This window comes from Chiloscyllium plagiosum, unplaced genomic scaffold, assembly GCF_037043375.1.
Source record: "Chiloscyllium plagiosum isolate Xiang-an unplaced genomic scaffold, Cpla_swu_hap1 HiC_scaffold_47, whole genome shotgun sequence".
Classification (NCBI taxonomy): domain Eukaryota; kingdom Metazoa; phylum Chordata; class Chondrichthyes; order Orectolobiformes; family Hemiscylliidae; genus Chiloscyllium; species Chiloscyllium plagiosum.
The window spans coordinates 12,826,892-12,840,817 of record NW_028270185.1 but is presented as its reverse complement, the minus strand read 5'-3'; the positions used below and the strand labels follow the sequence as shown (position 1 = coordinate 12,840,817).

The 13,926-nt window shown below is 45.7% G+C and overlaps 1 protein-coding gene across 6 annotated transcripts in view; it reads right to left on the bottom strand.

The window, feature by feature from the left end:
- Nucleotides 1-6,222: 6,222 nt before the first annotated feature.
- The window catches only part of LOC122542840 (RAC-beta serine/threonine-protein kinase), a 112,685-nt gene continuing 104,981 nt past the window's right edge, over nt 6,223-13,926 (bottom strand). For all 6 annotated transcript variants that reach the window (XM_043680928.2, XM_043680930.2, XM_043680927.2 and 3 more), the window contains one exon: nt 6,223-13,800. In XM_043680928.2, the coding sequence (XP_043536863.1) occupies nt 13,721-13,800 (80 nt within the window). In that variant the 3' untranslated portion in view covers nt 6,223-13,720. The remainder of the gene's footprint in view (nt 13,801-13,926) is intronic.

Below are 13,926 nucleotides of genomic sequence, written 5' to 3'. Positions count from 1 at the left end.
TCTGGACAGTTAGGGAACAACTTAATTGGAAGGATCAAGAACCAGGGAACACATTTAAGGCAATTAGCAAAAGAGGCAAAGATGACATGAGTTTTTACAGTGAGGTGTTGAGGTCTGAACTATTACCTGAAAAGGAAGAATAAGCTGGGGAGAAGGTAGGAGAGTGGCACCATGGAGATGTTCGTTCAGAGCCAGGCAGGACAGAATGGGCTGTAACAATCCCATGACACACGATTATTTTTTATTTGTTCAGGGGAATGCAGGAGTCACTGGTTGGGTCAGAATTTACTACCCCATTCCTCACTGCCCTTGAGGTGGTGGTGATGAAGATGATGGGCTGCTGTTCTGAACTGCTTCCAGAGTGCTATAAGAAGGGAGAAGGGAATTCCAGGATTCTGACCCATTGACACTGAAGGTACAGCAATATATTTCCAAGACAGGATGGTGAATGGCTTGAAGGGGAACTTACAGGTGGTGGAGTTCCTATGTAGCTGCTGCCCCTTGTCCTTCCAGATAGTCGAGGTTTGCGGCTTTGGAAGCTGCTGTCAAAGACTCTTTGGTGAATTGCTGCGGTGCGTCTCGTAAATGGTACACACTCTGTTACTGGGCAGGTAAGGAAGGAAAGTTGTACAAAGTGAAATCAACCAGGCTGCTGTGTCCTGGATGGCGTCAAGCTTCTTGAGTGTTGTTGGAGCTGCACCCATCCAGGCAATTAGGAAGTATTCCATCACACTCCTGATTTGCACCTTGTGGATGGGGAGATGGAAGGTCAGTTACACACCACAGAATTCCTAGAATCTGACCCACTTTTGTAGCCACAGTATTTACATGCTTGTCCCATTCCCATTCTGGTCAATAGTAATCCCTAGCATGTTGATACTAGGCACTGGTAGCATAATTGAGTGACGTGGGGTGATGGTTAGATTGTTAAAATCGTCTCTTGTTGTAAACAGTCATTGCGTGGCAGTTATGAGGCACAAATGTTACTTGCCACTTGTCAGCACAAACCAGGATATAGTCCAGATCTTGTTGCATTTGATAACGCTGCAGTAGCTTGGGCCTCATAAATGATGCTGAACTTGAATGATTATACAGTGAACATCCCCATTTCTGACCTTATGATAGAGGGAAAGTCGTTGGTGAGATAGCTGAAGAGGGTTGCGCCAAGGACACTACCCTGAGGAACTAGGGCTCTTGTTGCAAGAGGTCTAGATTCAAGTCCAGTGGCGTGAAGTAACATCTCTGAGCAGGTTGATTGGAAAATATCTAGCCTGAGGAATTCCTGCAGAGATGTCCTGGAGCTGAGATGACTGACCTTCTTACGTGCCATCTATGTCCCCAACCAGCAACAGCTTACCCCAATTCCCACAGTTTTGCCACAGTTCCTTCATATCACACTTGTTCAAATGTGGTCTTGCTGTCAATGGCAATCACTCTCACCTCACCTTTAACATTCATTCACTGGCTGTAGGCATCGCTGACCATTATCCATCCCTAATTGCCCAGAGTGCAATTAACAGTCAATCCCATTGCTGTGGGCCTGGAGTCACATGCAGGCCATGGAAGTTTCCTTTCCTATGGATAACTGTGTCATACTCATCATTAGACTTTATTTCCAAATTTTAACAATTCAGATTCCACCATTTACCACAGTGGGATTTAAACCTGGGTCTCCAGCTTACTTGTCTAGCTATTATAGCTCTAGGCCATTGCCTCCTTTGCTCCCCAAATCAGAGAATCCTGGCTGACTACAGTTTGCATGATTGAGGTCATATCTTTATTAAAAGGGGGTATGGATCAATGGCAGGGTAAGTGGAATTGACATACACTTCAGCCCTCAGTAAATCAGATGGCCATGTCAGCTGAGTGGCTTCCTGCTATCCCGACGTACAGAGAGCATCACTGTGACATTCAAGTCTTAGGGTCAATAGAAAACTGCATTGCTGCTGCCTGGGCAGGTTTAAGCACACATGGAGCCTCTGTGTTTCAGTCACACAGGTCCAACTCATGCCAATTGGTGTGGTGTCAATGTTGAACCCAATGCACTGATCCCCCAACACAAACACTGCTGCGACAGAGACTGCAATCCATGGACTCCAATCTTAAAGTACAACATTAAGACTCTGCAAATTACAACTGGGATAATCCAGAAGGAAGGATGGTTCTATTTTTTTTGTAAAAATTCTTTCACTGGATGAGAGCCACAGGAGCTAGTGCTTTTTTTAAAAAAATCAGATACATCCCCATCGCATGCTGAACCCAAACCTTCAGACCCAGAGGCAGGGACTCACTGCAGTACAAGACCTTGTCATAGAGACGTACAGCACAGAAACAGACCTTTCGGTCCAACCCGTCCATGCCGACCAGATGTCCTCACCTAATCTAGTCCCATTTGGCAGATATCCCTCTAAATCCTTCCTATTCATATACCCATCCAGAAGGCTTTTAAATGTTGTAATTGTACCAGCCTCCACCACTTCCTCTGGCAGCTCATTCCATACACACACCACCTTCTGCGTGAAATGGTTGCCCCTGAGGTCCCTTTTATATCTTTCCCCTCTCACACAAAACCTCTGCCCTCTAGTTCTGGACCCCCCTACCCCAGGGAAAAGATCTTGTCTGTTTATCCTATCCATGCCTCTCATGATTTTGTAAACCTCTATAAGGTCACCCCTCAGCCTCCAACACTCCAGGAAAAACAGCCATAGCCTATGCAGCCTCTCCCTTTAGCTCAAATCCTCAAACCCTGAAACCCTGGCAACATCCTTGTGAATCTTTTCTGAACCCTTTCAAATTTCACAACATCCTTCCGATAGGAATGAGACCAGAATTGCACACAATATTCCAACAGTGGCCTAACCAATGTCCTGTACAGCCACAACATGACCTCCCAACTTCAGTACTCAATACTCTGACCAATAAAGGAAAGCATACCAAATGCCTTCTTCACTGTCCTATCTACCTGCGACTCCACTTTCAAGGAGCTATGAACCTGCACTCCAAGGTCTCTTTGTTCAGCAACACTCCCTAGGACCTTACCATTAAGTGTATAAGATTTGCTTTCTCAAAATGCAGCACCTCGCATTTATCTAAATTAAACTCCATCTGCCACTTCTCAGCCCATTGACCCATCTGATCAAAATTCTGTCATACTCTGAGGTAAGCTTCTTCACTGTCCACTACATCTCCAATTTTGGTATCATCTGCAAACTTACTGTGCCTCCTATGTTCACATCCAAATAATTTATATAAATGACAAAAAGTAGTGGACCCAACACAGATCCTTGTGGCACACCACTGGTCACAGGCCTCCAGCAAGCTGACGGAATTTTAAATTTATAGGAATAGGAGTAGGCTGTTCGGCCTGATGAGTCTGCTCTATGTTCCTTTTCATTATTCCTGTCACCTGTGGAACTCCATAGTCCATGCAGGCAGCAGCTTCCAGCAGCAGAAACCAATGCATCTGCACTGCAATTGGCATGTGACAGGTGGCTCCACAGGTGAGAGACAGCATTACCTGCCCTTCAGTACAATCATAGGCACGCAGGGGGCTGGAAGAACACAGCAGGCCAAGCAGCATCAGGAGATGGAGAAGTTGACATTTCAGGTGTCACCCTTCTTCAGGACTAGGGGTGGGTGTGGGGAGAGATGTAGATAAAGGGGGTGGCAGGGACAGGGTGGTGACATGGGAAGGGTGGTGACATGGGAATAGGTGAAGGCAGGTAGAGGTTTCGATCTAGTTGGTCAGTGGGAGGACCCTCTACCTGTCTTCAGCTATCCCCACTTCACCACCCCCTTATCTGCAACTCACCCACACCCATCCCCAGTCCTGAAAGGTTACACCTGAAATGTCTCCACCTCCTGATGCTGCCTGGCCTGCTGTGTTCTTCCAGCCTCCTACTTGTCCACCTTGGATTCCAGCATCTGCATTTTTTTAGTCTCTTCAATACAATCATAGCAGATCAAACACTTCAATACCTTATACCTCCAGCTACCCCGTGTCCTTGTACACACCATTCTATCGATCTCTGCCTTAAACATACCCAAAAGACTGAACCTCTTCAATCCTCTGGCCTAGAACATTCCAAAGGGTTCACAAGCTTCTAGTTAACAAGTCTGGAATTGAGAGCTAATATCAGTATCAATCACCAGCAAACTATCGTCGCTGGGTTTAAAAACCCATTGGGCCCATTAATGGTCTTTAGGGAAGAAACTTAATTAAATGGGACTGGACAGGCTAGATGTAGGAAGAATGTTCTCAATATTGGGAAAGTCCAGAACTAGGGTCACAGTCTAGGAATAAAAGATAAGCCATTCAAGACAGAGATGAGGAAGAATGTCATCACTCAGTTGTGAACTTGTGGAATTCGCTCCCACAGGATGTTGTTCGGATCAGTTTTGTTAGCTATATTCAAGATTGACCTGAACCGGAAACCTTGCAGCTAAAGGGATCAAGAGGTAGAGGGTGGGAATGGGATACTGAAATTGCATGATCAGCCCTGATCATATTGAATGGTGGTGCAGGTTCTAAGGGCCTATATCTATTCTCTACATTTCTCTGTCCTCTGAAATAGCCTAGACAGACAGCCAGCCAGCCAGCCAGTCTGTTTGACAGCAATTAGGGATGGGCCACAATGATGCCCATAGCTTCTCCTATAACCTGTGAAGAAAAAAAAATCCAAGTTAAATTTTGTTGGTAACTCTCCTCTACAGCTATAGTCACTGGTCCTTCTGGGTGGTGGGTGATTGAATGCTTGCAAGATACCTTTGAACTAACCTCAGTATGTTGTAAATACACACAGCAGCTTAGGGACAGCAGTGGTGCAAGTGGAGTGCCTTCGAAGTGAAAGTAAGCAACAAGCAATCATCACTGGAGCTGCATGAGGACCAGGGAAGTGTCTGCTGGATGGGTTTTGATAACAGTGAAATGATTAACAGCTGATACAGAAAATGTGGGGAGCTGTATGTGTCAGAGAACATGTACTGTGAGAAATACATAGATAAGTACAAAGTGGTGAGATTAGGAGTAGTTAGTGTGGACTCAGTGGCCTGCTTCAGAGAGATCTCCCAAAACTAGAGGGATCTGGGTGGGATAAATAGTGAAAATATGTTCTCATTCAATAAAGGATGGAGAACGAGGAGGCAAAGATTAAAAAATAATTTACACTTGGAATATTGTGTACAGTTCTGGTCACTCCATTACAGGAAGGATGTGAAAGCATTGGAAAAGGTGCAGAGGAGATTTACCAGGATGTTGCCTGGTCTGGAGGGAAGGTCTTATGAGGAAAGACTGAGAGACTTGGGTCTGTTCTCATTGGAAAGGCGACGGCTAAGGGGAGGGATTTGATAGAGACATACAAGATGATCAGAGGATTAGGTAGGGTAGACAGTGAAAGTCTTTTTCCTAGGATGACGACGTCAGCTTGTACGAGAGGGCATAATTACAAATTGAGGGGTGATAGATTTAAGACAAATGTCAGAGACAGGTTATTTACGCAGAGTGTGGTAAGAGCGTGGAATGCCCTATCTGCTAATGTAGTCAACTCAGCCACATTAGGGAGATTTAAATAATCCTTAGATACGCACATGGATGATTTTGGGATAGTGTAGGGGGACGAGCTAAGAATAGTTCACAGGTCAGTGCAACATCGAGGGCCGAAGGGCCTGTTCTGCGTTGTATTGTTCTATATTCGATAATTGATAAGAACAGCAAATATGTGACTTCAGGAAAACCTGCCAAACAGTCAGTGGGCAGGGTCTGGGATGCACTGTGTAGCAGAGGCAGGTTCAATCAAGGATTTTGGTAAACAACTAGTCTGTTTCCTGAAAAGGAAGAACTTGCAGGGTTACAGGGGGAGAATGATACTAAAGTAATTGCTCAATTGGAGATCCAGCAGGTCAAATGGTCTCCTTCGGCACTGTTAACAGTTCTGTGAAATCCCAACCATGACCAACATCCTGAAGAACAAATATGAGAAACAAAAAACAAACTCCTTCAATAATTCTGACCCCAACCATTTTAGGATTTCTAACTGCGTGATCCAATGCTGACGCACAGAGACCAAGACTTAACAACCTAATCACGACTCGATCTTGGACAATGCCCTTGGTGAAAATCCACTTTCACTCAGCGAGGAATGGGTGCACTCACGGAGAGCTACAACTTCATTGGATTCGAGTAACCAGAGGACATTGCGATGAAAGAACATTTGAGAACAGGGATTCACTAAAATTCACTTTATTTAAAAATCATTGCATTCAGACAAATTTTACATTGAGTGTCTTTTTTTTTATACATTTTAAACATAATTTAAGAGGAGCTGCCTGACTGAGAAACATGTTCAGGAAGGAGCTCTCCAACAGAAATAGTCATGATGTTTGTGTTACCAATAAACACATTTCCTGTAAAAGGGGAAGGCAGGGAGGGAAAGCAGGAATTCGAGATAAAAATGACACTCTGTTTTGAGAAAGAAACTCCAGTCAGTTCAACCTCGCTCCGTTTCTCTGCCCTGAATGCTATTGGCGTATATTCAGAGTCTCATTCCTCTCAAATCGCAGCAAAGATGCACTAACAAATACGGGATATTGTTCTCTACAAGCTTTCTCACCTAGTTGCATTCAGTAAAATGTTAGCCTCACAAAAAAAATCAGGGCTCCACATTTTCATCATTAGAAAAAAAAACTAACAGGTAACTGGAGTATACTCTACAGAATTGAGACACAGTGGGCAGTGAGCACATCAAAACAAAATTTTTTTAAAAAGTTAACGAAGAAAAAACACTTTACATATCCACATTGTTCAAAATTACATGTTCATGATTCCAATTGCATTGCCTGGAGCAGGTTGCCTCCATAAGGTTTAGAAGAGCTGAAAGTTATGGGGACTGAGTTGGACGACGGAAGGAAGCAAAGGTTGGGAGGGTGACTAAATCAGACAGACCTGCCCATAATCAAGTGTTGTAATGATCCAAAACCAAACCCCATCCATCTCTGGAAGGTGATAAGGTGAAGGTACAAGAGGCTGGACTCAGTCCCTAGATCTTGTACAGCCCTCCTTCACCCCCATCCCCCACCTCTATACAAATCGCACACCAAATCCTTGCTTTCCCCATGTCTGCTGCACTTTATCCTGTATTAATCCTGCTTTTAATAACGTGAAAGGGACTAAATTAAAGAGGGAGCCTGTCACGCAGTAAATCAAGACATCCCTTAATGATTTATTTCCTCCTCCAGGTGTTAATCGCCAAAGTATTGCTTTTTTAATTAAGAATCAGAATCCCATGTAAATAAAGTTTGGGTTAACCATTCTATTTCAGTAGATCCAATTTCAGTGTGCCTTTCGACCAGATTTTCTCCAGAAGTGGCACATGCAGATCGCCACTCTGCTCCTTTTACAGATCGAGCTTCTGATCCTGAAATGTGGAGTCATGCTTTTATTCCGACTCTAGGGCTGGTGGGGGCAGGGAGGCAAAATACACCTTCTCCCCCCATTACTGTCAGCTGCTGTATTCTGTAATTTAGGAGTCGAGAATCACAGACGGGTCTCTTTGACAGTGAAAGTGTAAGGTCAAGGTGCCAGAGGGGGGGGGGGGTTAAGGGTGAGGATGCCAAGGAGATAGAGTCAAAGGACAGAGTGTCAAGGTAAGTGACAGAGTTTAGGACAGGGGTGCAAGGGAGACATAGAATCTGGTGGCAAGGGTGGATCCGTGCGCCTGTTTGGAGGAAGGGGTTGGTGGTGGCAAGAAATGGTCAGTTCTGGTGGCAGTGCAGATGGTGGATACTGAGGGAACGTGAGGTCAAGGTCTGGGTTGGTGTAGTTGAGGAAGTGAGATAGGCTTGGGTGGGGCAGCTGAGGATGGTCAGTTAACCAGGAATTAGATATTTAACAGCCCCTTTTCCTCAGTAACTATTTAACTTCACTGCAATGGAACGCAGAGTTTTTGCTCTCTGATTTAAATGGATACTTCTGGGGATCAGGGAAATAGCCAAGCGGAATCTTCAATTTCCCAGGCAATTCCCTCGAAATTGGGATTCTGCAGGGGCCCACTTCACATCTACTCTGCTCAAACAAGTATCTGGAAAATCCAGGTTATTGCCAATTGTCACAGAGTTTCAAGCAATGCACTTACCTCCACACCCCTCACCTCTTGTGTTTGGCCCAAGCAAGGTGTTTCTTCATCTGGGAGGTGTCATCATTACAGGAAGCAAGTACAGTGCCTCTCCTAGCCCCTTGGGGGAAACAGGTGAAGACCAGAGGATGGGGACAAGGACACAGGGCTCAGTAAGCACAGTCCCCAGAAAGAGCTGAAGGAGCAACTGGCAAAGCTTGTAATTTGGGGACAGCACCAGAGAACGGTTATGAACAGACAAGGGCAACAGACCAGACACTTGCTGATCGTCTTGGTGACAGTTTGCGTTACGAATTAGCACCTGGTGCCTGGCAAACATGATACTGGCCTACGTTACAACCAAGACTTGTTATTGCCATTCTATCAAACTCCATTTCAACCTGACTGGAACCACGGGAGAATGCCGTGACTGAAGACTGGAGCCATGATGACGAATACCAGTTTGGGGCTATTTCCTAAAGCAAACATGAAAGGAGTCGAACTGGTGATATTGGTAGCACAAATATCTGTGTAGCTGTGCCAGGCACCCTGGTATGTTCTCTGGAAGGCAACGTGTGGTCAGTTCTCAGTCCCCTCAAAGCCACAGCCCATTCGCATCATTTCCAATCTCCACATGTTCAGTGAAGGACACTTCAGAAGAGGTAATAGGCATTTGTGTATGTGTCTTCTATATCATGAAGGACAAGGTCATTTATTCAATGAAGGCCCCAGATAAATAGCCCTCAAATCAGCATTAGGATTGGTAGTAGGGCGAGAAGACACGAGGGGAGAACCGAGATATTAACCAGAGGCCTCGCCAATAAATACAGTCAAAGAAGCTGCAGGCTGTTATTGTAAAGGTCTTGTGTACCTGTGGACAAGAGGAGCAGCCTCCTGTTGAATTATTTGAACTCTACATATTTCAATGCAAGAAAAACACAATTCAGCCTTGTTGGATTCTACACTGACTGCATCTCAAAATAACCAGAGTTAGCATAACAATCAGCTGCTGTAGGAGTTTGAGAGATGTTTGGGATGAGGGGGAGAAGGGGTGTTGGAACATTGGCCCAAGCTCAGACCTCAGTGCTGAACTGGGCGAGCATGACCATCCAGTTCCTTCAGGTGGAAGGCATGTCGAGGGAAAATTAAGGGACAAAAAAAAAACAGAAGTAAAAAGCAGCATTGACAACAATAACATCCCATCCACATTCAATATGGTCACCTCTTGGGCATGCAACCCAGACGTTGTACCAATAGCACCCGTGAGTGGTAAAGGGTCTTGGTAGGGACAAGGGGTGGGAGGCCAAGACTGGCTAGGCCTCCATACCCACTGTGACGATGAGGGTTATATTTTTCTCTGTGGCTGAAAGAAGCAGAGGAAAACAAAACGCAAAAGGGATGGCTTTGGGGATTTGGAGGGCGGTGGTGGTGACCAAAAGGCAGTGCCGAAGAAAATCCAGGCATGCAGCTGCAGGTGAATCGATTGCGTTGGTTTTGAAGTACAGGAGGAAGTGACACCAGGCTTCCTTTGTTCTGGGCAGACAGCTCCTGGCCCAGGGTGACCATCATTCCACAACTCAATTTTTCTGAATCACACTCTGTTTAAAGAAATATCGTTTCAGTCTATAAATGTCCTAAGTTAAAAGTTACTAATGAATTTTGTTGGGTGCGCCGAAAAGGGAAAAAAAAAGCAAAATTTTAACAAACAGCATTAAAAAGGGAAACAAAATTATTGCTTCCCGGAGCTCGGACTCCACATTCCTCAACGGAAAGCACTGTAGAATCACCATTGCATGACACTTTTTTTTGTTAAAAAAAGTCACCTTCCATAAATTGCCAATTGTAAAATGGCATCTTGCAAGCACCAGATCATGAATATGCCTTTCATGCACAGATCCCAGAATTGAAGGCATCTCTAACTCACTCCCAACTCCTTCCAGCACCGACATGGCCTCCCTCCAGCATGTCCAGCCAACAGTGACAGGGTCCAACCAGGCCTGGATTCTCCTTCATGTCTCCCAACTCGGCTCAGTCTTGGTAGAGCTGTCCCTGCTCTCCTGGTCATCTGGTTACCAGACCGGGACCATACACCGACAGGTAACTCCAGGAGGCTGCGCTTTAGCCAGTTTCTGGACTCAAGAGTAGGAGGTGATTAACAAACTGCATAAACATGTTAAAAACTCAAGGCAGGGGAAAGGTGGTGGTGGTTTGGGTAAACAAACCTGCCATCCCACATCCTCATGTTATCAAAGTTCTTGCGCCCTTCCACCTTTGGAGGACGCCTCTCTCCTCAAGTGTTGACTTGGGATTTTTAGCAGTTTTTGCATATTCTAAACATACATCTGTAAGCTCAGGAACTTAAGACAAAGCCCTCTCAGCCTTTCATATTGTCAGAAGTGAATACAAGTGGCAGAAAGATCTCCATAGGACCTCCTACCTCCCAACAACTTGTTTATTAGTATGTACCAACTCCTTTTATTAACACTGTTGACTTGACTCTCAAATGTCACTACAGTACCTTAAATAAATATTGTTCCGTACCTAACACAGAACAAAAAAATGACACTGAACAATCCCCACACATGTCCTACCCAATTGCTAGTTAATATTTTCACATAATAGCTCCCCACCCTCTCCTCTCTCCACCCCCCCCCCCCCCCCCAACCCTCTCCCCAGCCAAAGATTCCCAGGAGTACAGCACACAGCCAATTCTCTGCCTCAGGTACACAAGCATGTGCTCGCTGGACTGACCTGCTGAGCATTACAGCAGAGCAAACCTTCCAATAACAAGCCCACCCCAAAACGTCATCACCAATCAGGAACCAAAGGTGATTTTGGGAGCTGGGAATTCGGAATGGAATCGGATATCGGACTGGGCCAACTGGCTCAAGGACAGTGACAGACTGCTCAAAGGGTCTGCGAGAGCCACACTCAGCCAATGGCTCCCCATGCCTCATCTCAAAACCTGGCAAAATCACTCCCTCTGCTTGATCTGACCACAAAGTCCACATCAAGTCCTTGTAAAGAACTGACTTTCACCTCTGACTGACAAAGCATCTGTATTAGAAAACAGATGTGGACCCTGATTATCAGTTTAACCACGCTTACAAGTGTAGAGAAGCCAATGACTGTGTTGAAGAGTACAGTCATGGTGCTTCTTTACACATCAGTAAACAAAATGTTCACCTTCTCAGCACTCTCTCTGAAGGACTGACTTGCTTGTTTACATATAAACGTATCTTTCAAATCCAAGCCAAATTTATGAAATGACACGACTAAAACCTGTGGTGGAAGAGGGTGCTGGACATTCCAGACCAAACTTCAATGGGTCAATAAGTCTCTGTATGTGATAGTGATAAAGCAATGTCATAACTAAAACCCCATTATCAAGCTAACAGTTTCACCAACTGAATGACACTTTTGTTAAAACTGTTGCTACCAAGTCAGATTTGTTTGCAAAAAGAGGTTAAATTCAGCTGGGCAGAAAAAGGTGTGTTAATGAACACTAACCAAGTCAGCAATCGCAGGGTCTTTTATCAACTCCTTTGGATTAGCAGCTCGATTATCACATCTGCAATACTTCAGGAGGGATGGTCCCTGAGATATCAGGTGGTTCTGGGTTTAGCCATACACATTGCAGCAAGTGGCTGGGACCCATACCTACATTTGGGTGGGGTGCCAGTGGGTGTTACCCCTAGCAAGTGAGGCTTTGTTGAGGTTAGAGGTAAAGTTACTTGCTTCTGGGCAATGAACAAACCCATGAGTAAAAATTAAAATGCAAGTTGCGGTTAGCAGAGTGATGGGGGGGGGGGAGAGGGGGAGGGGCGGGTGTGTGTGCGTGCGCGCACGCGCGCCTGTGCCCATATGTACTTTCCGATTAAAGAAGCCATGCTGAGTTAATCCACATGGAGAGCTGAAATTTGTAATAGTGGTTAGGCTGCTCGATGTCTAACAGGTGGCTTTGCATGAGGTAAGGGCAGTGTGCTCACTGAATGCTGCAATGGGCAGGTCCCTGGGAACCCAGTGTATGGGCATCATTGCAGCCAGGACAGGCCACATACAGGAGACCTGGCACATCATGTACTGATGAAGAGGTTGGTGAGGCGGTTACACTGGCCTGCCTTGGCACACCAGCTCAGGCTGACGTCAGGTCTTGATGGTAGGGAGCGGAGTGCCTGGTGAGAAGGTAGCGTCACTGGTGCTCTACCAGGACTGGGTCACATAAACAGGACTGAGACCCTTAATGCATCAGTCAGACAGGCATGATGCTGCTTACAGACTAACAAGAACCTACAGGAGGTTCCATGATTGTCAGAACATTAACACTGACATTTTAAAGAGAATGCATTCAGATACACTGCTCACAACCAAACAAGTCTACACTCTCATTGTGAATATTGACAAAACAAAAACAATTACAACCGTTTGGGAAAATCCCAAGTTCACCTTGAAGCACTTCCTTCTGACCGATTCCTCCCTCTGCGCGCCCCCCCCCCCCTCCCCACCAAAACCCAGATCTGTTTGTTCAGCACTGAACCTGGGGTTGAACCAGTGACCTCTGCTCTGGGGAGTTCACCCAATGACCTGAACATCTCAGTAACAGCTGGATTGAGCGCACCATCCAGTCAGGCTTCCTGTCAATTGAACCGGAAGCATGTAACATCAAACCCCAAAACCTACCTACACCGCTCCCCTCTACCCCCCCCCCCAAAAGTCGTCCTCCCCGATCTGTGAACACTATTGGCTGTGGGCTGTAACAGTGAGAGAACAAAATGGCAGAAATACCAAGGGTGTCTTGACCATTAAACCAAATCATCTCTACCATCCTCCGCTGATATTGAAATGAACTGCAATGCCCAGGATTTCTCCCCCGACAAAGCTCCCCACCCAGCCCTACGCCATCCCACCTTCAGCACTGCTCCTTCAACTCTCAGTGACAACGTAGTGCCAGCCAAATTATGAGTCAATGAATTTGTTCTAACTGCTTTGTTTGTGCGCTTACCCACCTTCATGGCACCACCCACGAGATACCTGTGCGCATCACACGCATGCACCTGGCAAATACCTCAGCGCACATGCACACGCCTGGCGAATGTGCACATATGCCAGGTGTATGCCTGCATGCAAACCTGCCCTTCTGCTGGATTTCTGTGTGAACGTCTCTACATTCATATCCAATGGGCTGATAATTGAAATATTGTGAAATGTCGCTTTTACAAAAGGAACCAAGGGAAACGCTTGAACAGTGACATGGTGTGGCGCGAGTGCATAGCTGGCATTGGTTGAGGGAGGACCACCCTCGCTGTACAGATGTCTCTTTAAAATATGCACAAACGTCCCATACTGTGGCTCCTGCAGCAGTGGAACAATCACTGCAAGTTTGCTGCTGTTTACTATGTACATCTATATTAAAAAAAAACAATTTCTAGAGTGAAAACGAACTGGTAGTGAATTTCCATACAGTGGAGCCTTGCAGTTCCTGGGACTCCGAAGGTGGGAGCTGAAGACCGATAATGGAAACTGTGTGGAGTTTTGGGATAATGTAGTTTTGCCTTCTCCAGATCTGGAAGAGAATGTCCTGGGTGGTTTTGCTTTTTGGTATAACTGAGGATTTATTCTCGCACGCTCGCTGAGTAGGAGAACTGGGGGAAGTGTGCTTTCTGATCACTCTCCGTCAGGTCCAAATTGTCGACTGTAGGGAGACAAAAGAAAAACATCCACAATGAAAGGAAAGAGCAGAGCCAGGGTAAGAATCACTCTGGGCCCTCTCGCAAACTGCACAGCTGAAAATGGCCAGGATCTTCTGCCAACTTCCCCA